This window comes from Corythoichthys intestinalis, chromosome 10 (assembly GCF_030265065.1).
Source record: "Corythoichthys intestinalis isolate RoL2023-P3 chromosome 10, ASM3026506v1, whole genome shotgun sequence".
Lineage (NCBI taxonomy): Eukaryota > Metazoa > Chordata > Actinopteri > Syngnathiformes > Syngnathidae > Corythoichthys > Corythoichthys intestinalis.
The window spans coordinates 39,567,501-39,589,787 of NC_080404.1; the positions used below are offsets into that span (position 1 = coordinate 39,567,501).

The following is a 22,287-nucleotide window of genomic DNA, read 5'->3' on the forward strand; positions in this document are numbered from 1 at the left end:
TCTTGGACTAGTCTCCAGTCATTAAGGCACATATAAATAAACTTACATTAATTGTCACATACCAAGTAAAATATGAAGAACTTCAAAAATACCTAATACTGCACAGAATTTTAGGTTCAGCAGCATCCACGTGGTTTGATAAGATAAAACAATAAAACATTTAAATATGAACGTTATACATTGGAATTGACCACAAGGTTACCAGAACTAACAGGGTTTGATGTCATGCGCTGCATTCAAATATCATAATTGCGGAACTTCTGCAGCAGGCAGGAAGGTGAGTCACTAGCCCAACGGAAACGGCGATGGCAGAAATCGCCTAGTTAACACAAGGAAAAAGTTAGTGTATTAGCTATTTATAAAAAAAATGATACGTTACTGCAAAAAGTCCTATTGGACTTTTCATTGAAATTTCAGGATGAATTACTTGAGGATAACGAAGCTTCAGACGAGTGCATTCCTGACGCTTCTCGCTGGCAATGAAGATCCTCATCATGCACATTGATTTCTGTTTCAGCCTTTGGAGCCTCCAGCATGGGTTCCTTCTTATTTCTCACAGCCCAGTGCATTGACTGCAAACATTTTAAAAATCAGATCATAATACACAGTTTCCCTCGCTAAAATACGAAATTTAAACACCACGCACTGTTTTTACGGAGTCCTTTAAGGCTTGCCATTCTTGGAAAGGTATAGCAACTCCACTTCTTTTCCAAAGATCGTAATTTTTTCTTTTAGTGTCATTGCATAAAACCTCTTTGGCTTCCTGTAGCTTCTGAAACTCGGCCACTGTAAAAATGAAAAAATAATTTTGCTTTAACAAAACAAAATTTAACAACATTGACAGATACAATTCACTAAAATAGAATAGAATTTTTTGTGTAGCTGGAAAATGATGAAAGAAAACAAGCTGAATTACTTCATTCACTCATTGGCTGCCAGTGACAGTGATAGACATCCAATCCATTTGAAGTCCGAGCCTTTTCATTTGATGCGAACGCTCCCAGTTCAACTGGATTGGACGTCTACAAGTGATGAACTAATTCAAATTCCCAGTAGAAGGATGAAAATACCCTCATACATTAACGTCAGTCATTCTCAGTGGCACTGAAAGAGTTAAATACTGTATAGAGTACCTGCTTTGGGGTTGTCTAGGTGTTTGTCTGGGTGACATGCCAAGGCTCTGATCTTGTATTCGTTCAAAATTTGTTCTGTCTGCAAGGACAAAAATAGCCAAGGTAGGAATATGTAATTGAACATTTGTATAACCATATTGTCAATATTTACGTTTGCATAAATACAAGGGCGTAGGTTTGGTCTCAACATTGGTAGGGACCCTATTACAGCATAACCTGCATGTACAGTTTTTGCTGGGGATGGGATATTAATAAGACCAAACAGATTGGGTACATTTGTCAAAAATAGCTGGTTACTACATTAAAAAAAAAAAAAAAAAATTTAAATTCAAATTATTTTCATAGGGAGAAAGTCATTTTTCAAAATACTTGCATTATATAAAGGAAATTTACAGTGGTTGTGTTTTTTGGGGGGGGAAGGGGGGGGCGGGTGGCTTAAAATGTGTATAGGCTGCTAAAATAAATATTTTTTTTAAATGATGTAGAAAATAAATACATTTTAATTAATGAATAAATGCACAAATGCACAGTTGAAATAAATTTGACAGTAGAAAACATAGAGGAAGACACCTCTAAGTAGCTTTGTACTCTAGTTTTACAGGTTAGCAAATTCACACAGTTTAATGTTATGCTAACTCTAACGCAGGTTGGACTTTCAGTCGCAAAATTAGTGGTGTGTTCCCCACCGCCACAACATTGACATCTTTTTACATTACTTGCAGTGGCTGCTGCTGGCCGAAAAAAAACACACACACAAAAAACTTCTATTATCCCTCCTCTTCAAAGGGGGCAGAGGAGGCGACATATTGACATGTATTTCTGTTGGGATTGTGTGAATGTGGGGGTTCTAGTCATCAGCCAATCAAACGTGCGTTAGAGGGGAAAAAATGGACCGGCACATTCCACAAGTGAAAAGGGGTAAGTCTGAACATAATGAAAGTAATTCACTTAATAATGGTAGGGTCAATTCTCTCCTAACAACACAAGGGAAGACAATCTAAATGACCTTTATAGCTGAACTCATTGTATAATGCAAATAAGGTTGCTTAAAAATTGGTGGGGACAATTTGAGCAAACATGAAAAGTTGCTAGTGTTATGTCCCTACCGTCCCTAGGCCAACCTACCCCCTTGCATATATATAATGCAATCAATATCCATTTCTCTGCGTTATTTTTGTTGATTTATGGCTTTAATTGTCAATAAGATAAGAAAAAGTAAGGGGAAAACCATCTTTAGATTTGAAACGAGAAGTCAAAACTCTTCAAATCAGCTGACAGCAAAAACATTTAACTTTTAATGCGCATTATGTATTAATCCAGTTCGGATAGTCTCTTAGTTTGGGTTAATAACTCACGGTTTAACTACGCGCCGAACATCATACATTAGCAACTTACCGATGATAACTCATCACATCCTAATAAACCGTAATAATCTTCCAAATCCTCAGGTCTGCAGTTCAAAACGGCCTCCATTAAACAGTGTAATTGATGACTCTTCGAAACTCGCAGTTTGAAAACCCACAACAATTGTCCAATCTAAGGGAATTACGATTTTCTAAATTATTAAATTGTGGCATAAAATTGTGTTTTTCAGTGGAAACAGACGTCAGTCAGTACGTCTGTCAGTACATAGATACCATATGTGTAAGTCTAGAGAGTGTGTCGGCGGCGGAAGTACCTGGCGGCCATCTTGGATCAGATTATTTCTATACAGGGGGAGTGGGAGTTAATTTAATGCATTTCTGGCAATTATAGCTATTCCAAAAAATACATACGGTACTCAGTATACATATTGTTATCTACAGGGTGTCCCAACATAATGTATACACTCTTAAAGTTTGACTTTAAATAGCTAGTATTTTTTTTTCTATTTCAGATTTGATTTTGGAGTAAGAATGACAGATACTGGGCTTACGTTCGTTTGATCAAAAAAAAAAAAAAAAAAAAAAGGTTCCGAACACATTCTAGAAATGTGAAAATAAAGCTAAAGTGGCAGGACGCTTCACGCGTGTTTCACAGAGAATCATAACTGCAGTTACTGGGCACAAGAAAACTCATCTTACAGTGGAACGTCACTTGAATTTGCCTGGAGTCACTGTCTGGTGTGGACTTTCAGCCAGCGGACTTATTGGACGATTTTTTACCCCCCGAGGCAGAGACTGGGTTGAATTATCTCGTGTTGGGGCATCTTTGTGGAACTCACGCGTAAAGCGTCTTGCCACCTCAGCTTTATTTTCACATTTTCTGAATGTTTTCAGAACAAAAAAATGTATTTGCTCGAACGTAAGCCCAGTATCTGCCGTTCTTTCTCCAAAATCAAATCTGAAATAGAAAAAAAATATATTAGCAATTTAAAGTCAAAGAGTGTATACATTATTTTAGTGCTGCAACGATTAATCGATTAACTCGAGTATTCGATTAGGAAAAAAAAGATTTAAATTAAATTTTGCTGCTTTGAGTATTCGTTTAGTTAAAGTGGCGTTGTAATGGTTTGTTTTGAAAGTGTTTGCATTTAGTTTTATTGATTTGGGTGGATACACTGCCCTCTAGTCTGCTTCATTTCACGTGACTGAATCCAGCTGCTCCCTGTTAAGACCAATATAAGCTAAGTTTTTGTTTGAGCTAATGTTTTTAATGCGTTTGTAATTAGTTTGTAGGTATATTTGGCCGTTTTTTTTTTTTTTTTTTTTTTTTTGTGAGAATAAGTGTCTGGACTATTTGTTAAGAGCACTGTTTAAAAGAAAAAAACTTAGCATATAATAGCATTTAAGCTAGTGGACTTTAGCCAATCGTTCTTTTGTTGTACATAGATCCTCATTTATCTATTTATACTGTTTGAGGCTCAGCTCAGGTATTTTAATTTTGTATGTTTCTTATCCGATTACTCGATTATTCGAACTAACAACTTTATCGATTAATCGACTACTACAATAATCGATAGGTGCAGCCCTACATTATTTTGGGACACCCTGTATACATGAGTGGCCCCGACGCCAAATGGCTAACAAGTGACAATGCTCGTTCACATTGGCTCACACGGCGAATCAGATATCTAGAGATATTTATGATATCTAAGTCGTGACCGTCTTATTACTGGTACTGGCGGATGGTAGTTCTTCATTGCATAATACCACCTAATGTACAGAAGTGAGAAAAAGGATTTTAGGAGACTGCAGTTGATTAAAAAATAAAATAAATATATGATACACGATGCGTTTGAGTGACTTCCTACTCTACGACACATGACGACTCTTAAAGAGACACACATGCAACTGACATAAACAAGAAAAAGAAAAAACGGATAGTCATGGTAAATTAGACAGGAGTGACTCGTCGATTTGAAAAAAAAAAGAAGTAATATTGAAATACTTATAAATAATTGACAATATTTGAACGCAGCACTTTTTAAAAATATTGGTTTCAGCCAGCGACGTAAAATGGGTGGGGGTCGTTTCTGTCGTTCCTTCTCGGGGAGTGTACGTCACGTGACCTATGCAAATGCACCAGCTGTCTGGAGGGGGAGGGGTTTGCTCACTTCGCTCGGCGGCTCTGCGGGCTGAAGATGGCGGACGCAGAAAACAGTGTCGGAACGGCCTTCTCGGGCGCCTCCGATATGGACGAGCCTGCCGCTAAAAAGCCGAAAATTTCCTTGGCGGCCAACTTCGGCCTCAAAATCACCGACGCCAATAAAATGCCGTGCGTGTCTGGAGTCGCGGAGAGTTTGGAAGCCGCGGTGAATCGCGCCCAGCCAGCGGAGAGGGAAGCAAAGCCGGCGATGGCGGTCGAGCAGGCCCCAGGAGCGCAAGGCGGAGACAACAATGGCCATGGACTGCTCGTTTCCGAGCCCTTTAAGCCCGCGGTGACACCAGACGACAGCGCCGTGCTTGGGACTTTCGAAACCAGTGCGGGTAGGTCGAAGGCGCACGTATTTAACGCATTCAAGAGCTTCTCTCTGGCATGTTCACGTTTTCCCAAAATTGAGCGCCAACTCATTGAAATAATGAGGGACAGTTCTTAAATGTTTTATGCAACAAACAACTGAATCTGGCAGAAAACTTTTCCTAGTCATGGTGACTCGTAAAGGAGATTTCATGAATGGACTTTTTCTCACGAGACACTAAACTTTGGAGCGACGTAGCGTAACTTTTTAGTTCCCGTACAGAAGTTACCCGTTGAAGTTGTTGTCAAAGTTTTTAAAATGTGAAGTTAGCTGGCACTGTAGGATACATCTGCACTTGTAGTAGTATTTAAAGTTCTTCCGATGTTTTCACTCAGGTCTCATTGGGTGTGTCAATCACTCCTCCAATGGGTTGGCCGTCACACCGGAGCATGTCACAGAAGACGATGACCGATCGTCTCATGCCAGCTCCAGCGACTGGACACCTCAACCGCATATCGGTAAGTAGTAAAAGTACCTTGCTGAATTGTAGGGGTGTGACAAAATATCGAAATGGTGATGTACCGTGACACTTTGTATACAAAAGGTTATCGATATGCACCTGCCCAGAATCGAGATATCGTTTTAAAAAGGTGTCAATGTCTTAAAAAATAGAAAGAAATCAACTACCAAAATCTTCCACCATAATAGTGTCTCAGTTAACTCCAAGACAGCATTGACTTGCACGACGCCGAATCCATCTAGACTGGGAACTAGGGCTGCAGCTATCAAATATTTCCGTAATTGACTGAAAATTCTATCGAGTAATCGGATAAAGCATTTTTTTTAAGGTAAAGAGCAATTATAAATATACATGAGAAAAAGACATTTAATCCAATATTGAACCATTTTCAGTCAATCAATGTCTTTATTTTCGATGTACATTGTTGAAAACAGCCAACAATTGCGTCTCAGATGTGACTTGAAAAAAAAAAATCACTGCTTTCACTCAAAAAACTTCTAGATCTTATTAAAAAAAAACAATTTCTTACCTAAAAATGTAATTACGCTTGATAACACACTTCACTTGAAAGCTACGTGTTTTTCCCACGTGTTTCAATTGAATTTCCATTTGTGTCAAGCTATTTTTAAGTTCTAGTTAAGTTTTAAGTTAGTTTAGCTGAGCTAAAACTGACAGTTAGCTTTATCATGTTTTAATTTTACACCCTCATCACTCTACAGCACTGTGTTTTTACGGATTAAATGAAGCCTGTACGTAAGACACGTTAGCCACGCATCGACAGTGGTCATAATCAATAGAAACGTAGCCCTCCGAAGGGCTAACGTTACGTGAGCGAGTGACAGTAACGTTATATTAGTGCTGAGAAGTCTAATGCTTAAAGATGGCGGCTGTTTACTAACGCTGCCCAGACGCGGCCGAGTCTCTCATTTCGCATCTAGTTCTAAATGCATGCTATATCTATAAGACGCCTCGGACATTACCTGCTACCACACTAGCATCATGCAGGCGTAGTTGTTAGCAACGTCGGCGTAGTTTGTGGCGGCTGTCGACTGCATTAAGTTTTTTTTTTTTTTTTTTTTTTTTGAAATTGCTTCTTCCTCTACGCGCGTGTTGTCAGCGCGTTGTCCCGCATTAAAAGTAGTCCGGGCAAAACGTGATGCTTAGAGCTGGCAAAATCAAACGATTCCTCGAGGTGAATAAAATTACTCGGATCAGTTTTTAAACTCGAGTTGCTCGAGTATTCGTTTCAGCTCTGCTTGAAATATTGCTCAAATAGAGCAGAGAGAAAACCGATCATTCTCAGGCTCATCCTCAACCCATTTTTATTTTTTTATGACTGTTGTCAAGTCCAACCCTTCCCCAAAAACCGTGTTCAAGGCAAGCTAGGCGCTAACGCACAGCTGCACCGCTACCGTAGCGCACCGACTCTCCTGCTCTTTGATGACGTAATTGCTGCATGAATTCCGATTTGGGAGACTTGGCAGTTCAGACCGCCACGACATTCAGGAAAAATGTGGCCCAGATCGGATTTAAACCACATACGAAAGGGACCAGATCGGATTCGAAATGGTCTACTTCAATGCTTCTTGTCCCGTTCAGACCGTTAAGTCAATGCCTCACTCGAGTCATAAAAACACGAAAAAATCGGATTCGTGCATTAAGACCTGCAGTATGAACCTAGCCTGATTAACTTTGAGGAGTGTGGCAGGAAACCTGCCACGCAAAAAAAATACAAATGTGCTGACTGCTTTACGGCATACGTCACTTCCTCCTTTCCCCATTCATTATAAACACGGAAGTTGATGCAGACGCGTGAATTCTGCAAAGATGGCAGCGCAACAAAAGAGACAAAAACAAAAAGTTTAGTCCGAGGAGACAAAAAAAAACAGGGAAATGGAGGCTACCAGGATAAAAGGACACTCAAGGGGCGTCTGAGTCAGAGAGCCGGTGGGGGAATACAGTAAAAAATCCAACGTTTCTTACTATCAATTAGTGCTGCAATGTTTACTCGATTAACTCGAGTAATTTGAGTAATTAAAGATTTGAATGAAATATTGCTGCTTTGAGTATTCAGTTTGTTTTGAAAGTGTTTGCGTTTAGTTTTATTGATTTGGGTGGATACGCTGCCCTCTAGTGGCAACAGTGAATATGACATAACTCATTTCACATGGTTGAATTCAGCTGCTCCCTGTTAAGACCAACATAAGCTAAGTTTTTGTTTGAGGTAATGTTTTTTTTTTTTTTTTTTTTTTTTTTTTTTTTTTTTTTTTTTAATGCATTCGTAATTTAGTTTATGGGTAAATGTAGTCATGTTTTGTAGGAATATGTGTTTGAACCATTTGTTAAGAGCATTGTGAAAAAAAATATTTAAAAAAAAAAAAAAAAAAAAAAAAAGAGGATTTTATAGCATTTAAGCTAGCGGACTTTTGCTATGTAAGTTAACCAATTGTTCTTTTGTTGTACTTTGATCCTGATTTATTTTTGTATACTGTTTGAGGCTCAGCTCAGGTATTATCCGATTACTCGATTGTTCGAACTAACTAGTTCATTGATTATGCGACTACTAAAATAATCGATAGCTGCAGCCCTATTATCAACATCGTCAAATGCTATTGTTTAGCCACTTGTGAATTCATTACCTCATTACTATTCATCCGTCACACGGAAACAGAAATGTTGTTTAATCCATCTGCTGCCGACCGGGAGACCATGATTTTACAACACTGTGCGCTGGTCATCATTGGTCATCCGCTTTTCCGCTTTTGTCCACCTGGGTGGCTAAAATCGACCAAAACTGAAAAGTTAACTAGTGTTGTATAGTGAATTCATTTGAGGTTTAAAAAAAAAAAAAAAAATTTTATTGAAGATCATTCAGAAAAAATAATCAATTTCATTTTATTTTACAAACAGGAAATCTAGCAACCCATTTTTCAATACATTATCCCATTAAAAAGGGCTTGCATTTTTGTGCTTATTACTTAGTATGGGGGTGAGAAAAATATATTTAAGACAGAAGTTAGTCACTTTATTAACTTTTAGGGACATCCTGATCGCATATTTTTGCACCCGACTCCAAGTCATGTGATTTTGAGAAGCTGCCGATACCCAGTCCTGATCCAATACAGAAATTTTTCTTTTTTTTTTTTTCTTTTTTTTTTAAACAAATGTTCCAATCATGTTACAGCACTGTACTGTTTACAATACTTCCTTTTCTGCTTTTTCTAGGAGTGTTGCTGAGTATAAAATGTACATATTTTGTTTCTTTTCGCAATGCCATTGTATTTCTGGATTATTTTGCTACTTTTTAGCCCTCAAGAAATCAAATAAATATTAAAAAAATAAACTAAAATACTACATATACCTATACTTTTCACCCGATTTCTGAAAAAGGCAAAAACTCCAGCACCAACAACTTCTGCCATGTCTAACATGGTAAGTGGCTAACTGCTTGCATGCTAACATAAACGACAACAACTGAATTGATTGAATTTTTATAATAATGCTTTTAGTCATTAGGAAAGCACGCCACTGTATGATGATGTCTTCTTGGACAGGTTCCTACAGTTTCATCCAGCAACACATCAGAGAGACTGACCCAAGGATCATTTTAAGGGAGTTGCTGCCAGAGACTGTCCTGCCGCCAGATTTAGACGACATGACGCTGTGGCAGATAATCATCAATATCTCCGAACCTCCTAAAAGAAAGAAACGCAAGGATATTAACACCTTGGAAGATGTGGTCAGGCTTCTCCATGAAAGTAAAAAGATTCTTGTGCTGACAGGTGCCGGGGTAGGTGTCTTGCTGTGTCCCAAAGTAATTTTTTGTTTAAACATTTTTTTATCATTATCAGAGGTCTAAGAAAGCCATGATATGCATTAGGGCGTGTGACAAAATATAAAAATGGTTATATATCGTGGGACTTTGTGTCCTAAAATGTTATTGATATGCTCCTGCAAAGAATTGATCCGTCATGTTAAAAATGCGTCACTCTTTATTTAAAAAAAAAAAAAAAAAAAAAGATAGAAAATCAACAGCAAATGACCTGAAACGCACCACAGTAAAAATCATTGGTTGCCATCGACTGCCATAGACATCCAATCCACTTGAAGTGGGAGGGATGGCAGCGGATGAACGAATGTTCATTGGACGTCTACTTGTGATAAACTCAATTCAATTCGCAGCAGAATGATGAAAAGAGCTTGTTTTTCTATTTATTACTTGTATACTAAAATATTGTAGAATTATTTCCTGACCCATGTATCGATAAATGTTATATCACCATATTGTGAGCAAAGACTTCATAATGTATTGACGGGAAGGGGGCGTGGGGCCAATTCATGCGGGCCTATCTCCGTCAAAGCTGATAGAGTGTAAAAACACAAAGCGCTTTTTCTGTTGAAAATTCTTGTGAATAAATGCTTAAATCCCTGAATTCTTTATAGATATGGACGTAAAACAGTCTTGATTCTTGTTTAGTAAAAAAAAAAACGCGCAGTTAACATTTATTTTACGTAAATATGTCAAATGTGCTGCTAGTCTTTAAATCACTGTGGTGACACCTTGTCATCACAAATACTAGTAGCTTTTTCTGTTGAAAATTCTTGTGAATAAATGCTTAAATCCCTGCATCCTTGATAGATATGGATGTAAAACAGCCTCGATTCTTGGTTAAAAGCAAAAACAAAACGTGCAGTTAGCATTTATTTTACGTAAATATTGCGAACTATGACGCCAATGCCGTAGCAGCTAATTTCTCCCATTGATTTTTTTTCGCAATGTTTCAAAATGCATGCATGGTACCAAAAATATAATAATAACCTTGAATCCTCTAACAAATCATTCCTGGGACGATCCTTCCTGTTCGTATGCAGTACAGCTTTTGTACTTTTTCGACCTAAATCCGGCGTTAGATCGCTGCATGTGACCGACCGACAATAAATGAAGCAATGTGTTGGACAGCCCTCTTCGGGGAGGCGTGATGCAGTGAATGGGGAATGTGTCATGTCAATACATTATGAAGTCTGTGTTGTGAGATAATAGTTATCGTGAGCCTTGTATTGCATATCGTGTTATGAGATACCCAGAGTTTCCCACCCCCAAATTATTTTGACATACAGTACTTTGAGCAACAGTCTTTCACATAAAGGTAATTTATACTAGGTGTTGTCTGTGTTTTTAACCCCGTTTTTTTTTTTTTTTTGCTCTTTTCTCAGGTGTCTGTTTCATGCGGGATACCAGATTTCCGCTCCAGAGATGGAATTTACGCTCGTCTTGCCGTTGATTTTCCTGATCTTCCAGACCCACAAGCTATGTTTGACATTGAATACTTCCAAAGAGATCCGAGGCCATTTTTCAAGTTTGCTAAGGTTTGCTCGATGTATGTTTATTCTTGAGAAGTCATCGGAGGTGTGACGTGCATGTCGGTTGTGCTCAGTGCATCCTCTTTGCCACAGGAAATCTACCCGGGTCAGTTTCAGCCCTCGCCCTGTCACAAATTCATATCTATGATGGACAAGCAGGGCAAGCTGCTCCGCAACTACACGCAAAATATCGATACATTAGAACAAGTAGCCGGAGTTCAGCGAATCATCCAGTGTCACGGTAAGAAGTGGCAATGTTGACTCAAAATCATTTGGGGAGAAATACATGTTTACAAAAAGTCTAAAAAGCACTCTTTTAGGGTCATTTGCGACTGCATCCTGTCTTATCTGTAAATACAAAGTGGATTGTGAAGCTATAAGGGAAGACATCTTTAACCAGGTATGTATAGAAATATTTTAAACTCTGCTTAAGCAATGCTTTGCAGTTCCGAAAAGCCTGTTACTTCAAAATAGTCGAACCTACTTTTTAAAGCGGGTTTTCTGATATAAAATTCCAATAGCAAATTAGTTTAAAGAGCATTCGACAGGAGAAAAAAAGTCATAAATAGCATTATTATGTGAATTAGAATCATATTTTGAGACGATTCGACTATATACAACAATTTAGCAAAGCGCAGATGACGAGAAATTAATCTTTTAATCTGTCGGTTAGCCACGCCTACCATTATAGGGCTCAAGCCTCCCCAACAGGTGGATGACGTCAGCGGGAGACTGGACTCATCGGTTTTACTATATAGCCCATTGAGGGGGAATTATTCAGAATGAGGAAAACGCGACAAAGAGAGCTGCAAAATGTCATTGTTTTAGTCTCTCCAATATTTTTACAGGATATTCTTTTTATCCAAGTATTTTTCCCCAATAGCTAAATAAATGGCTTGAGAAGGACCAGTCAGCCCGTCGAGGGGGAACTATTCACAAAGAGGAAAACGCGACAAAGAGATCTGCAAAATGTCATTGTTTCTGTCTCTTCAATATTTTTACAGGATATTCTTTTTATCCAAGTATTTTCCCCAACTGCTAAATAAATGGCATGGTCATGACAAATAACAGTCTTGTGCTAAATGGAATATGAAATAATAGAAATGCACTTATTCAGGACGACATGGCAAAATTACTCCATAATGGTCAAAACTGTCGACTTCACCTTTACTGTCGCACCTCCCGAACGATATTTTATGACACCTAAATCGGACATATGTCATTTCCCTTCCCCGGCTTCGGAGAATGTAAACAAACCAAGAGGCGTGACAGCGAGCCGACATGCTAACCCGAACCGAGTGATGTTTCAAAGTCTTCGAAGCGGAAAATCACACATAACTAGCCCGGATTATTTGACATGACGACTGGGTTGTCGATGTTTTTAGGCGGAGAGCAATTTACAGTTCGTTCCCCGGAGGAGGCCGGCTGCAGTTGTTGTGCAGCTAACGTGCAGCTAATGTGCATGAGGAGAGCTTTTTATATGCCTTTCAATGATGAAATGAAAGTTTATAGTGTTTACCTTGTAATCGCTGTATTCGTATTTGACATAATCCAAAACAAGATGTTTACTCACTTCCTCGTAAGTCCAATGGTCCCACAATAGTAGGGCTTGTTTTGGCCAATATCCACGGTGAATGGGAACCTTTTGAAACTCCAAAAAGGCGCACATGCCTCTCCCTCATACAGCAAGATTTTTCTGCAGCCGTTTGGCTGGCGTGATGCGAAAAATAAACGTATTAATCCAAAAAATCAGCTGAATCCTTCGTCCTCATACACAACAGTAGGCTGTATAGTGAAGAGGAGCCCTTCTCCCGTACACGTCACAGCGCCCTCCTCCTCAATGCAGGACCGAAGCAGGAAGTCACTCATTTTCATGGCGCGGGATTCAAAAAAACTAAATAAATATAGCGGTCGCTTCCACACACATCCAAGTGGTCCATATCATTAAGGAGCATACAATACCACGTGTATTATGAAATAAACATGCTTTTTCGTGTCACATGCACTTTAAGGTAGTGCTGCAACGATTAATCAATTCATTGGATTCATTCGATTAGGAAAAAAAAGGTCAGATCAAATTTTGCTGCTTTGAAGATTCGTTTAATTAGAGTGACGTGATGGTTTGTTTTGAAAGTATTGCATTTAGTTTTATTGATTTGGGTGGATACACTGCCTTGTGCCTTGTATTGGCAGCAGTGAATATGACATAACTCGTCTAACATGGCTTAAACCAACTACTCCCCGTTAAGACCAACATAAGGTATGTTTTTGTTTGAGCTAATATGTTTGTTTATGCATTCATTATTTAGTTTAGAAGTATATTTAGTGTTTTTTTTTGTGGGAATGTACAGTATGTTTGAACGATTTGTTAAGTGCACTGTAAAAAAAAAAAAAAAGTTTGCATTTTATAGCATTTAAGCGAGAAGACTTTTGCGATGCAATTCAGCCAATTGTTCTACTTAGATCCTCATTTATTTTTCTTATATCATTTGAGGCCAAGCTCAAGTATTTTTATTTTTAAATGCGTTTATTGCTTTTGTGAAATGAAAGTTCAATGCTGCATCGTTTGAAGAAACACTCAGGAATTTTTATTTTGTATTCGGATTGAATGCTCTTTTGGAAGTGTAATCTTGGCAAGCCAAAATATATGTAATTACAAGGATAAACAGTTGTTACATTGTTTTACATGTCCTAAAATTTATCCTGCAACACATTAAATGTTCGTAATCCGATTACTCTATTTTCGAACTAACTAATTGATAGATTAATTCGAGAACCTAACTCTACTAACTGTTATTATGATTATGTGTGTGAGTGTGGGCGTAGAGGTGACGTCAAAGAGAGGCGTCGTTTTAAACGTGTGTTTTAACGTTGACTGCTCCTTATGACCGGCGCACGAAGATGGGGAAATGCAAACTTCAACACAAGTGGTTGGAGAATGAGCATGCAAAGCATATGCTCCAAGTCTCCCCTTGGTTGATATGTAGTGTTTTTCACGATGGTATTCTCATTTTTCTAGTTTGTGTGACATCATGGTTGTTTTTTAAGGGTGTGTAGTACTTCATATCTGGCAATACGATTTGTATCACGATTTGATTCGATCCCAATGCTACACTTCAAGACAGTTATTGTGATCTTTTAATATCACTTTAGAAAAAAAAAAAAAAAAATGGACACAAAAGTATGCTTATATCAATTATTCATGAAAACTGATCCAGCACTCAAGTAAACATGTTTTTGTTTTATGTTTGAACTAGGGCTGCAGCGATTGAATATTTTAGTAATCGAGTAATTGACTGAAAATTCTATCGAGTAATCGGATAAAACTTTTTTTTTTTTTTTTTTTAGGTAAAGAGCAATTATAGATATACATGAGAAAAATACATTTAATCCAATATTGAACCATTTTCAGTCAATCAATGTCAATGTCAATCTCAGATGTGACTAGGGAAAAAAAAAATCACTGATTTAACTCAAAAAAACTTCTAGATCTTATAAAAAAAATATTTCTTACCTAAAAATGTAATTGCCCTTGATAACACACATCACTTGAAAGCTAAGTGTTTTTCCCACGTGTTTTAATTGAATTTCCATTTGTGTCAAGCTGTTTTTAAGTTCTAGTTAAGTTTTAGGTTAGTTTAAACTGTAAGTCTTGATAGGATTTTGAGTTTTTTGCAGTGTTCAAAATAAATGTATGATACCTGCTGTATTGGAGCACATTAGGGACCAGTGCTACTTGGTGTTTTATTCAGCAATGACTACTGAGCTAAAACTGACAGTTAGCTTTATTATGTTTTAATTTTACACCCTCATCACCCTACAGCGCTGTGTTTTTACAGATTAAATAAAGCCTGTATGTAAGACACGTTAGCCACGCATCGACAGAAATCAATAGAAACCTAGCCCTCCGAAGGGCTAACGTTACGTGAGCGAGTGACAGTAAAATTATATTTATTAGCGCTGAGAAGTCTACTGCTTAAAGATGGCGGCTTTTTACTAACGCTGCCCAGACTTGGCCGAGTCTGTCATTTCGCATTTAGTCCTTAATGCATGCGATATCTATGAGACGCATCGGACACCACCTGCTACCACACTAGCATCATGCGGGCGTAGTTTTTAGCAACGTCGGCGTAGTTTGTAGTGGCTGTCGGCTGCAGCAAGTTTTTTTTTTTTTTTTTAATTGCATCTTCCTCTACGCACGTGATGTCAGCGCGTTGTCCCGCATTAAAAGTAGTCCGGGCAAAACGTGATGCTTAGAGCTGGCAAAATTAAACGATTCCTCGAGGTGAATAAAATTCCTCGGATCAGTTTTTAAACTGGAGTTGCTCGAGTGTTCGTTTCAGCTCTAGTTTGAACAACATATGGCTTTCATTATAATATTTTCTCCTTTTTAGTGTAAACCTGCTTTAGTGCAAACCAGCCTTAGTACAGACCTGCCTCAATGCAGGATTCTAAATATGAAAATGTATAGCATGTCAATAACCAGCCTTAGTACAGACCTGCCTCAATGCAGGATTCTAAATATGAAAATGTATAGCATGTCAATGACAAAGTTTTTTTGTTTTTTTTTAAATGGCAGGTCAAAACATTAGCTTGAGCATCCGGTCATACCAACCACCACAGGGCTAAAAGGCAAAAAATAACTTGTTCAAGTTAGAACTGAGCAACATACATGAAGTGAAAGTGACTCCATGTTTATGTTTTTGTAGTAAAAGCAGTAAAAAGATATATATATTTTAGGGCTGTCAAACGATTAAATTTTTTAATCGAGTTAATTACAGCTTAAAAATTAATTAATCATAATTAATCGCAATTCAAACCATCTATAAAATATGCCATATTTTTCTGTAAATTATTGTTGGAATGGAAAGATAAGGCACAAGATAGATATATACATTCAACATACGGTACATAAGGACTGTATTTGTTTATTATAACAATAAGTCAACAAGATGGCATAATCTGCGTTAATTGCGTCAAATATTTTAACATGATTAATTTAAACAATTAATCAACGCCCGTTAACGCGATAATTTTGACAACCCTAATATATTTATATGAATTAACATTCGTTTATTCGCCCCTCCCAATCAAAATGGATTGAAAGTATCACATGATCAACACCATAATAGTCATTTTGTTCTATTTCTATTCTACGTTCTTCTTGCAGCGCGTCCCCCATTGTCCTCGGTGTCCAGATATTCCTTTGGCAATAATGAAACCCGACATTGTCTTCTTTGGAGAGAATCTTCCAGAAATGTTCCACCGAGCCATGAAGCAGGACAAGGACGAAGTAGATCTTTTGATCGTCATCGGCTCTTCACTGAAAGTCCGACCGGTCGCCCTCATCCCGAGTATGCTTTTTCACGGACCATAGCGAATGAAATTGTGCGCATAGAGTCGTGCCAACAGGTCTTCTTGTCATCCCAATCCAGACTCCATTCCTCATGAAGTGCCTCAAGTCTTGATCAATCGGGAGCAGCTGCCTCACCTCAACTTTGACGTAGAGCTGCTGGGAGACTGCGACGTCATTGTCAACGAGCTCTGTCATCGGCTGGGCGGAGACTTTGAGCAGCTCTGCTACAATACCGTAAAACTCGCCGAGATTACGGAAAAACCCCCTCGGTTACTGGAGCAGCAGCAGCCGCCGCATGAAGCCTTGTCCGCCGCCTGCGACAGAACACCAGAAGAGCCGAAGAATGACAGTACAGACTCTGTTCTAAAGCCTTCACCGCCAAGTCCGAATGTCACAGAAACCGACTGTCACGTCGCACCTCGAGAGCCTTGTCCTAGCCAAGAGTCACCGGTTAAAGACTCAACCAAAGAAGAGGGCACGGAAGAAAGGAGTCAATCTTCCCACCATGAATTTCGGCGACGGTGTTGGATGAATCGGATCAACCGAAGTCCCATTAGCAAGCGCCTTGACGGTAAGAATCGCCTCTGTCTAGCAGATATCAATTTAGACTCTAAACCTGTATCATTAAATTTAAATATGTTATCGGTGATGCAAATATTTGCACACAATAGTTGACACGTAATTACATTCAACCTGATTTATGATGGGGGATGTATTTAAAACCAGACCATGAAAAAATATCTTCAGTTTTAACCGTAAACACAATTCAAAGCAGTGTTTCCCAACCTAAGTCACAAAAAATATGAACTGAAATGAAAATGTCATTTTTTGAGCGTGCCTCTTAAAATCCACAATAATGAAAAATACTGAAAGGTAAATCCACAAAATAATGCAAACAACAGTTTGATGAATAGTAATAGGTGAGTATATTTTTCTTAAATTAGCAAAGGCATGTTTATATTTAACATTCATTTGATAATCAAATTATTAATTAGAATCATCAACATTTTTTAAAAATAATATTCAAAGCACAGTTCAAGAGCAAATAATATTCAAAGCACAGTTCAAGAGCAAAATCAATTTCTTTTAATTCTATAATTTGGTCAATTTCAAGTTATTCCAGCGGCCTTTTATAGGCCAAGTGACTATTTTTGCTAATTAAAAAACGTAAAACTTGGGATGTCCCGATCGCATATTTTTGCACCAGAGTCTGAGTCACCTGATCCCATACCGTAAAAAAAAGCTGTTTTTTTTTTTTTTGTTTGTTACATGTTATAGTACTTTTACTTTTTACTGTACTTCCTCTTAGGCTTTTTCCGGGACTGTTGCATACTATAAAACGTATATATTTTTGTATCTTTTGGCAATGTCATAGTGTTTCTGGATTATTTTGTTACTTTTTAGCCCTTAAAGAGTAAAGTATATGTCTATAAATTAGGCTGAAACGAAATTGGACAAAATTATCATTTCGATAATATTGCCAAGGCTCCACTCTTTGTTTCTTTTTAGTTGGTTATTCATTTTTCTTAAGGTCCACCAGCCCAAAATGTAGGCGCACCCACATTTTTCATTGCATCACCTTTGCCATACTTTTAATCACTCTCCATAATATTCATATAATTCGCATGAGTGAGTCAACTAAAATTCACTCACGCTATCGAGAACAGCCTCTCGACAACGAAGATTGATTAAACGATGATTAACACATTTAAGTTTAAAGCTACAGACCTGTCAGTCATCGTTAACTTTAAGTACCAATCGCCAGCTCTGCTAGTGACCAAGAAAAGAAGCAGCAAGGAAGGGTGAGACGCTGTATGAGCATGAAGCAGAAAAACATAAATATATTTTTTAAATTAAAAACCCAATCCTTTTCACTCGATTCCGATCCTCTGAAAAATGGCGGGATCGGCCCGATGTCTGATCATATGATCGGATCGGGACATCCATACTTAAAACCATAAAGACTTGGCGGGCACATGTATAGACATCACAACACAATATTAACATTTGGTATACAAGTGTGGACTACATAACCGAAAATGTGATGTCCACATACGCTTAGTATGCAAGCAGGGAAAGATCCGCAAAGCCAAAAAAGCACACCAGAGTGGCCAAAACATTGACTTATTTCAACTAAACAAAGGAGGGTACACTGTTGTGTCCTGTCTCTTCAATGCCAAGCTTGGCTGCACGTCGGCCGTGAATGAACACCTAAAGCGCCTACACCCAGTTGTAATTTTGGAAGACGACAGAAGACAATTACAAGCTGGTAGATCATTAGTCCATCTAACTAACTAACGACATGTTTTATTGAAGTTGCTAAGCCTGTCGCAATATGCAATGAGTCCATTTATCGCAAGTTAAATAAAAATGATATATAAATATATATATAAAATATATATATTAATTTATGAATAACATTACAAAATAGAAATGAATAAAATGTCTAAAGCAAAATCAATCCATTTAAAATGGATAAAAACAGTAGTACACTCTGGTTATTGCCCCCAATAATGTTAAAGTTGATATATATATTTTAAATCTCATAGTATATAACTCATTGGCTGCCATTGAAAACGATAGATCTCCAATTTATTTAAACTGGGCTGTGAATGTTCATGTTTCATTCACCACTCCCAGTCAAAATTGGATGCCTAGCGCTGTCAATGTGTTCAAATGAGTGCCCGTTAAACTGATTCTGCTTGTCCCCCGCAGCGGGCCAGTACCTGTTTCAAGCACCGCATCACTACATCTTCCACGGAGCCGAAGTTTACTCTGACTCTGAGGACGAGACGTCGAGCTCGTGCGAAAGCGACAGCGAGGAGTCCGAATGCACCGCTGACGAGGGAGGGGAGCACAGCGACCCGGAGGACGGTGATGGAGCCGTCCACCTCAGAGACACGACGCAAGTCACTTTAGCCGACGAGGACACGTCCAATATCCAGGAAGACGGCACGGCCGAAAAAACTCAGAGCAACACACACCTTTAAAAGACAAAGCACTCAACTTTTTGTATATGTATTTATAGATATACATATATATATATATAAACTGTATATGTTTCATATATTTTTGACTCATCAGCCTGTTATTTTTCATAAAGATAAAAGTTTGTGACAATATATGTGAATACGGAACGCGTTTTTGCGCCCACTTTAATCACGCATTGTCTGAAATGTTCACACTTACTTTGAAATCTCTTTTTGTATTCATGTTGGGAATGGCATCGGTTCATCTACTGCAACTTCTGACAGGACGGCAGTTTAAGCTTTAAGACACGACTTATTATCAGTCAACATGTGACACGAGCTGTGGTCCAATGTGATGTTTTGATACTGTTTTCTGTCACAAGAGCATGAACTTCTCAGTCAAACGCCTGCTAAGATGTGGCCTCCGATGGCTTGCTTGAACATTTTGGCTTGCCTGAACAAAAAAAAAACGGTTAAACTCTAGTCATTCACATGCAGCAGTTAACAGTCCACTTTAAGTTTAAACCAAAGAACATTTTGTCGCCGTGATCACGTCACTTCAACTCATGTCACTTGAGTCCTGCAGAGAGATTATTGAAAGGGTTCCTTCAGACTTGGCAGCTACTTTTTATGGTCAAGCTTCTTATTTTTATACTCGCCTTGGAGACATACTCTGCAGAGAGTAGATGACAGTCTGTACAAAGTTGTTTTGTTATGAAGCCTTATGTTCAATCGATATTGGGGGGGGAAAGAAAATGCCGTCTTCATAAATCTGATTGTTGTATTTGCATTTTAACAAATTGGCTGCCAATGACGGTGCTAGACGTCCAAACTGTTTTGACTGGGCTGGTCAAAATGGTTTGGACGTCCAGCACCGTTAATGGCAGCCAGTCAGTTAAATGAATGCCCTATAGAGTTATGTGTTTATGAAACCGAGTGCCGTCAGTGGCACTGAAAGATGAGCATTCACAGCCAGTTCTCCCAGTTTAAATAAATTGGGTGTCTATCGTTGTCAATGGCATGGTTGAATGAGTTGAATACAATGAAACGATCAACTTTAGAGTGGTACTTGGGGCTGTAACTAGTGAATTGCTGTTTTTATTCATTATCATTTTATTAATCTCATTTTATTAACATTGTTTTAATTTGAAAACGTATATTATTTAAAATATATATATATGGCGGAAAACACGAAGGTGACTTGGAAGTTCCGCTCTCAGACCCCAAATTTGGCCAACTTTCAAAATTGTCCAATATACACGTGTGATACATCATTGGAAAGCTTAATGCCTCAATTTTCTGGGGGAAGAAAAATTTTGAGCAGGAGGGCTTTTTTTTTTTTTTTTTTTTTTTTTTTTTTTTTTTTTTTTTTAAACAGCAAAACCCTATCTGGAGGTGAGAGCACGCGAGAGCAGAATTATAGACGCCATGATTTTAACGAGATCGCGTATATACCTTGTTTCGATCCAAAAACTCCATGTAGCATGTATCATGGAATGTCAAGACACAGATGTGAATGACCACAGCTGGATTTTTTGGGGATTTTATGGGTGAAACATGGTAATATAACAAGGGTCGCGTTGCAGAAATCGCAGACATCAAGGAGTGGTCGAGATTTTCTTTTTTATATATATTCTCTTTTAAACTTTTTTTTTTTTCTTTGTTTGGATTGATTTTTTTTATCATCTAACATATCAGAGAAAATGCGACAATAACAACAACAAAAAATACAATTAAGCGATAGTTATGTGGTAGATACCTGTGACTTTTTTACAGACGCCATTTTTTCCATTGTGACGTAATTTAAGTTTCAAATATGCGAGTGAATAATTTTTTTAAGTCGTTTTTTTTTTTTTTAAACTAAATATTAGACATCAATTAATGATTCTAAGCTAAAAATAACAGACATTTTGAATAAAATACGATTACTTACCTTTTTTTTATGGCTAGGTTAAAACAAAAGCGGTGGCGCGATGTCTGTAAACGGGGATTTCCAGGGTAAAATAGACAAAAATAGTTTGGGGGGTTATTGCGCCATGAATCTGCTATGGCAACATATAGACATATTGTTCTATGAAACACAACAGTTGTTTTGGCCATAATCGGATTTTATGGGGGGGCAGGGCCCTCTGGTGTTCGAAATGTGTCATTGCATGTAATCGACTTTCCTATATATATAAAAGTTGAAAAGCAAGACCAACAAAAATGAATGAAACGAACAAAAAATATATATTTTTATAACGGGTCAAAATTATTTTTCGAGCACCTTAGACAGTCATTTGCTTTGCATATAATTTAAAACATTTTTTTTTTTTCTCTGACCGAAAATATTTTTTTTGATTGAAGCAACTTTTTGGGGGATTGAATGATTTAGACACAAATGTCCTAATCATAATATGGCCCAAACACAAAAAGGATTGCTTCAATCAAAGAAAACTTTTTCAATGAAAAATTAAGTATTCAAATGCAAATTTTTCAATCTCAAATATTTTTTCGCATTCAAAAACTTTTTCCATGATTGAAATTTTCCTTTTTTTTTGATTGAAGTGATTTTCTTTTTTAAAATCTATATTTGTTTGAAGCAACTTCATTTTTCATTGAATAATAGTAACACAATTGTCCTAGCCAAAACGTGGCCCAAAAACACATCAACATTACTTCAATCAAAAAAGTTGCTTCAATAAAAAAAAACTTGATTTCAATTTTTTTTAAAAAAAAAATCAAAGAAAAATTGCTTTCACGTGCATTTTGGGGGGGGGGGGTTGAGTTTCAAATTGACTTTTGCATTCAAAGTCAAACACTTTTTTTTTTTTTATAATTGAAGCGACAGTTTTTGGGGTTGAATAATAAAGACACAAATCTACCTCCATATGGCTCCGCCCAGGGGATACAATTTTTGACTGGAGTAACTACATTGGCACGACACCGGTAGGCGTACAATATTCAATGGATGACAATCTTGGAGAAAACTAAGTATTGTCTGAACAGCCTGATTTAGAATTCCCCTCAAGAATGATGGGAAACAAAAAACACTCATTGTCAACTTATGATTATAAATATTCTTGTAA

At 37.7% G+C, this 22,287-nt stretch overlaps 2 protein-coding genes across 2 annotated transcripts in view; one reads left to right on the plus strand and one right to left on the minus strand.

Annotated features, from left to right (window-relative positions):
- dnajc12 (DnaJ (Hsp40) homolog, subfamily C, member 12) overlaps nt 1-2,752 on the minus strand; it is a 2,822-nt gene extending 70 nt beyond the window's left edge. Inside the window, exons 1-5 of the mRNA XM_057849004.1 lie at nt 2,529-2,752; nt 1,134-1,212; nt 647-786; nt 428-572; nt 1-319 (exon numbers count right to left, since the gene is read on the minus strand). The exon at nt 1-319 is cut by the window's left edge and continues 70 nt beyond it. Of these exons, the coding sequence (XP_057704987.1) occupies nt 237-319; nt 428-572; nt 647-786; nt 1,134-1,212; nt 2,529-2,606 (525 nt within the window). The 5' untranslated portion in view covers nt 2,607-2,752 and the 3' untranslated portion in view covers nt 1-236. The remainder of the gene's footprint in view (nt 320-427; nt 573-646; nt 787-1,133; nt 1,213-2,528) is intronic.
- A 1,378-nt stretch (nt 2,753-4,130) lies between these two features.
- Nucleotides 4,131-20,303, plus strand: sirt1 (sirtuin 1). The gene is made up of 10 exons (XM_057847575.1): nt 4,131-4,141; nt 4,641-5,041; nt 5,409-5,531; nt 9,088-9,323; nt 10,748-10,900; nt 10,988-11,135; nt 11,215-11,294; nt 16,065-16,248; nt 16,330-16,821; nt 18,966-20,303. The coding sequence occupies exons 1-10, from the start codon at nt 4,131-4,133 to the stop codon at nt 19,238-19,240; spliced, it is 2,103 nt and encodes a 700-aa protein (XP_057703558.1). The 3' UTR covers nt 19,241-20,303.
- Nucleotides 20,304-22,287: the final 1,984 nt, after the last annotated feature.

Bases quoted from the DNA above. Each gene is read 5' to 3' on its own strand.
- sirt1 (XM_057847575.1), top strand. The intron at 11,295-16,064 runs GTATGTATAGAA...TTCTTCTTGCAG, and splicing joins GGGAAGACATCTTTAACCAG to CGCGTCCCCCATTGTCCTCG. The intron at 16,822-18,965 runs GTAAGAATCGCC...TGTCCCCCGCAG, and splicing joins CATTAGCAAGCGCCTTGACG to CGGGCCAGTACCTGTTTCAA.